Source organism: Neoarthrinium moseri (genome assembly GCF_022829205.1).
Source record: "Neoarthrinium moseri strain CBS 164.80 chromosome Unknown scaffold185_Wmoseri_CBS_16480, whole genome shotgun sequence".
NCBI classification, from domain to species: Eukaryota; Fungi; Ascomycota; class Sordariomycetes; order Amphisphaeriales; family Apiosporaceae; genus Neoarthrinium; species Neoarthrinium moseri.
The window spans coordinates 109-3,049 of NW_026055299.1; the positions used below are offsets into that span (position 1 = coordinate 109).

At 44.3% G+C, this 2,941-nt stretch overlaps 1 protein-coding gene across 1 annotated transcript; it reads left to right on the plus strand.

Moving 5' to 3' along the window:
• Nucleotides 1-1,843: 1,843 nt before the first annotated feature.
• Nucleotides 1,844-2,941, plus strand: JN550_013915 (uncharacterized protein; the record flags this gene model as incomplete). The annotated part of the gene is made up of 2 exons (XM_049312555.1): nucleotides 1,844-2,072; nucleotides 2,154-2,763. Coding segments are annotated over 2 exons (839 nt in total), but the record flags the coding sequence as incomplete, so codon positions are not given.

Genomic DNA, 2,941 nt, shown 5'->3' on the forward strand with positions numbered 1-2,941 from the left:
CACTAATGTGTGAGATATGGGGGTTTGAAAGCTATTTAGTGTTTACGTTATTGAAGTTCCAGTTTCAGCTCAAATTAAAATTGGCCAGTTCCGGAATTACTGAATTATATGATGATACACACTCGAAATTGGCTCTCGTTTCCGAATTCTGTTCTCCTTTTTGAGTCCACACGCTCTTTTCATGGCTCTGGCCTACTCGTATCTTCTCTACGTCTCACAATACCGAAGAAGACCACTAATTGATCTCAATTCTTTAATTAATACAGTACATAGTGGCCATTCACTGAATTCTAAAGCGGAAGACTTTCAAGATTGCCCACCGTCAACAACTCTTCACGCAACTGCTTAATGACCATCATACATACGAGATTTGGAAAACATCAACGCTACAATACGCTTAGGTTCAAGATGACAGAGGTCAACTCAGGAGGAAGGAAGGTTTCGAACAAATAGTTATTCAGGACCAGTGCTCAGAGTAGGTGGTCTGTTTGTCATCTCTCTTAGCAGATCTTAATGCTGTAGAGGAGACGTTATAAATACGCAGTAATGTAGTGAAAAGACTTTCAACTGTTCCAGTTGTCTATAAAGTGGATACCTAGCCAAGGAAAGAAATAGTTTTTATGCTCAATCTGATAGTGGACAATAATTACGCCATCCCTTGTTCATATTGCGGTGCAGTTTGCCAACCACTTGCTTCGCTCCTTGTCCATGCGTAACATGCCCTCTTCAAGAACTCTTTTCAGATACATAATGCTGTCATTGATTTCCATTAAAACTTCATAAATGATGGCCCAGACCTTACACAATTGTTGTACTTGCCGCTCAAGTCTTTCGTTCTCCTCAAGAAGCCTTTCGAGAGTGAGAGCCTCGTCTGGTTGATGGTCACTCTTCAGGTTATGGAGAACTGTTTCAAGATGGAAAGCGTCTACGTCCGAGTATATACTCGAAGATCTTGAAGCTGTTCTCATGGCTTGTATACGAAGAAATTCAGCTTCTATATGAACATCGTGCCGAGGCTGCATATAGAAAGAAGGACTAAGAGTCGTCTTGCAGATATATGACCTGACGATGATTCCAATCCCGACGACGAGGATGCCTTGGGGCCAGGATAATTGTATGTCTGTGTTGCGTTGTCGGATTGTCCGTATTTAGGCCAACTGTTGTTTTGAAGAGTGCTCGAGATTATCGGAATACTAGGATCAGCTGTCGTCATGCCTGTAACTCTTGATGGAAGACCATATCCTCGTGAGATTTCCGAAAGCAAAGATTGTTGGAGTAGTGTGACTTCTGATACCAATGTATAATTGTGTGAAAGACTCCAGTTTCTGGATATAGAGAAACAGGGTGGCTTGCTTTGAATAGGTAAGGTTTGAGTCACAGAAGTTCCATTCATTGATGCGTCGCAAGTCAAGCGGTCTGAACGGGCGAAATTCTACGTTCTCGGTGCTTCGATTCACAAAGTTGATCAGAATTGCATACGGATTATGGGAGCACTCTTATACGTGATTCGCCTCCTAGAGCATTGAACCTCTGGTATATAAACGCGCGTGGGCTCAGCCCCCTCAGGCTCCATTCTACGCCCTGAGACTCAACATCCTGAATTGATTCTTAGGCAATGAAGAATGGACTAGATCCACAAGCAGACAGCTCCAATACGCCCGAGGCCAAATCGACGAAAGTCGACTTCTGGCTCTAGCTGCCAGAAGTTCTAATTGAGCCATTTCTAGTTCAATTCAAAGAACTCTTCATCTTACTCCATGCAATAAGGCATCTATAAATATCCGCCGGGTCTCAACTATTCCTCGATTGTGATCCTTTCATTCAATAACAAACATCAGTGAATATGAGTTTGAAACGAAAGGCAGATGAGGCGGATGGGCCAAGCTCTACATCCGCTAAGGATGCGGCTGAGCAGATCTTAGATCTAGTCCGCTCAGAACATGGTTCTTCTAACTCGGATTTCTACCGACTTTTCGGGATGACGCCAAGTTCATTTGGACAGCCACTGAGTGACGAGGACATTGCTTCTTTGAAACAAAAAGGGGAAGGATACATTCGTATTTTGAACGAATGTGACTCCGATCAGAAAGGAACCTGGAAACAATGTATTTATACCTTCTCTTTCCTCCTATGCAACTTCTAATGATTCGTAGTCGTTGAGAACGCCGGCCAGACACTGCTAAACCCGGAGACAAAAATCGCGTACGACAAAGAGCGTATGAGACAGACTCAATACGAGCTAAATAACGGAGGTGAAGGAATGCATATCGACCAAGACAGTGTTGGAGAGGAGAGCGACGATGATGATAGGATGTCAGACGATGATTCAGGCCCCGAAGAAGGACTCCTTGCCAAGCTTCCCGGGCTTTACAGTGAAGCAGGCCCAATCTTGAAAGAGTACTTGTCCAAGCCGGACGATCCAAACAAATCTGCCCAACAAATCATGATTGAGCCTTACGAGCCTCTTGACAAATTTAATGAGAGGATCACTCAAGAGCTCGGCAAAAAGCATGGCCGAGGATTCACGATTAAATATACGCTCTTGAAAACCTACTCCCGAGACATACTTCAATTAAAGAATGATATTGAGGAAGCCGACGGGCCAGTAAAGGAGACATTGCAGAATAAGTTCAGTGTGCTGGTCAACAAAATCTGGAAGTATGTGAGAACCAACCAACTTCCAGACGACTGGGCAACTCTCCTCGGAGTCGAAGCACCAGGCCCTTCATTCGACATTGAAAGAGACTCATCATGGGACGAACCGTATCTCAGCCTACCTAGAAGCAAGACAAGTGATATGATATTCCTATCATGGGTCCCTGCGAGTGGGATGAGGCCGAGGAGGATATTCGTTATGACGCCCGGCGGAATGGAATGTATGGGTGTACGAAAACTCGGATTAGAGGGCCATTCTTTCATCCAGAACCACCCCGAACAGAAA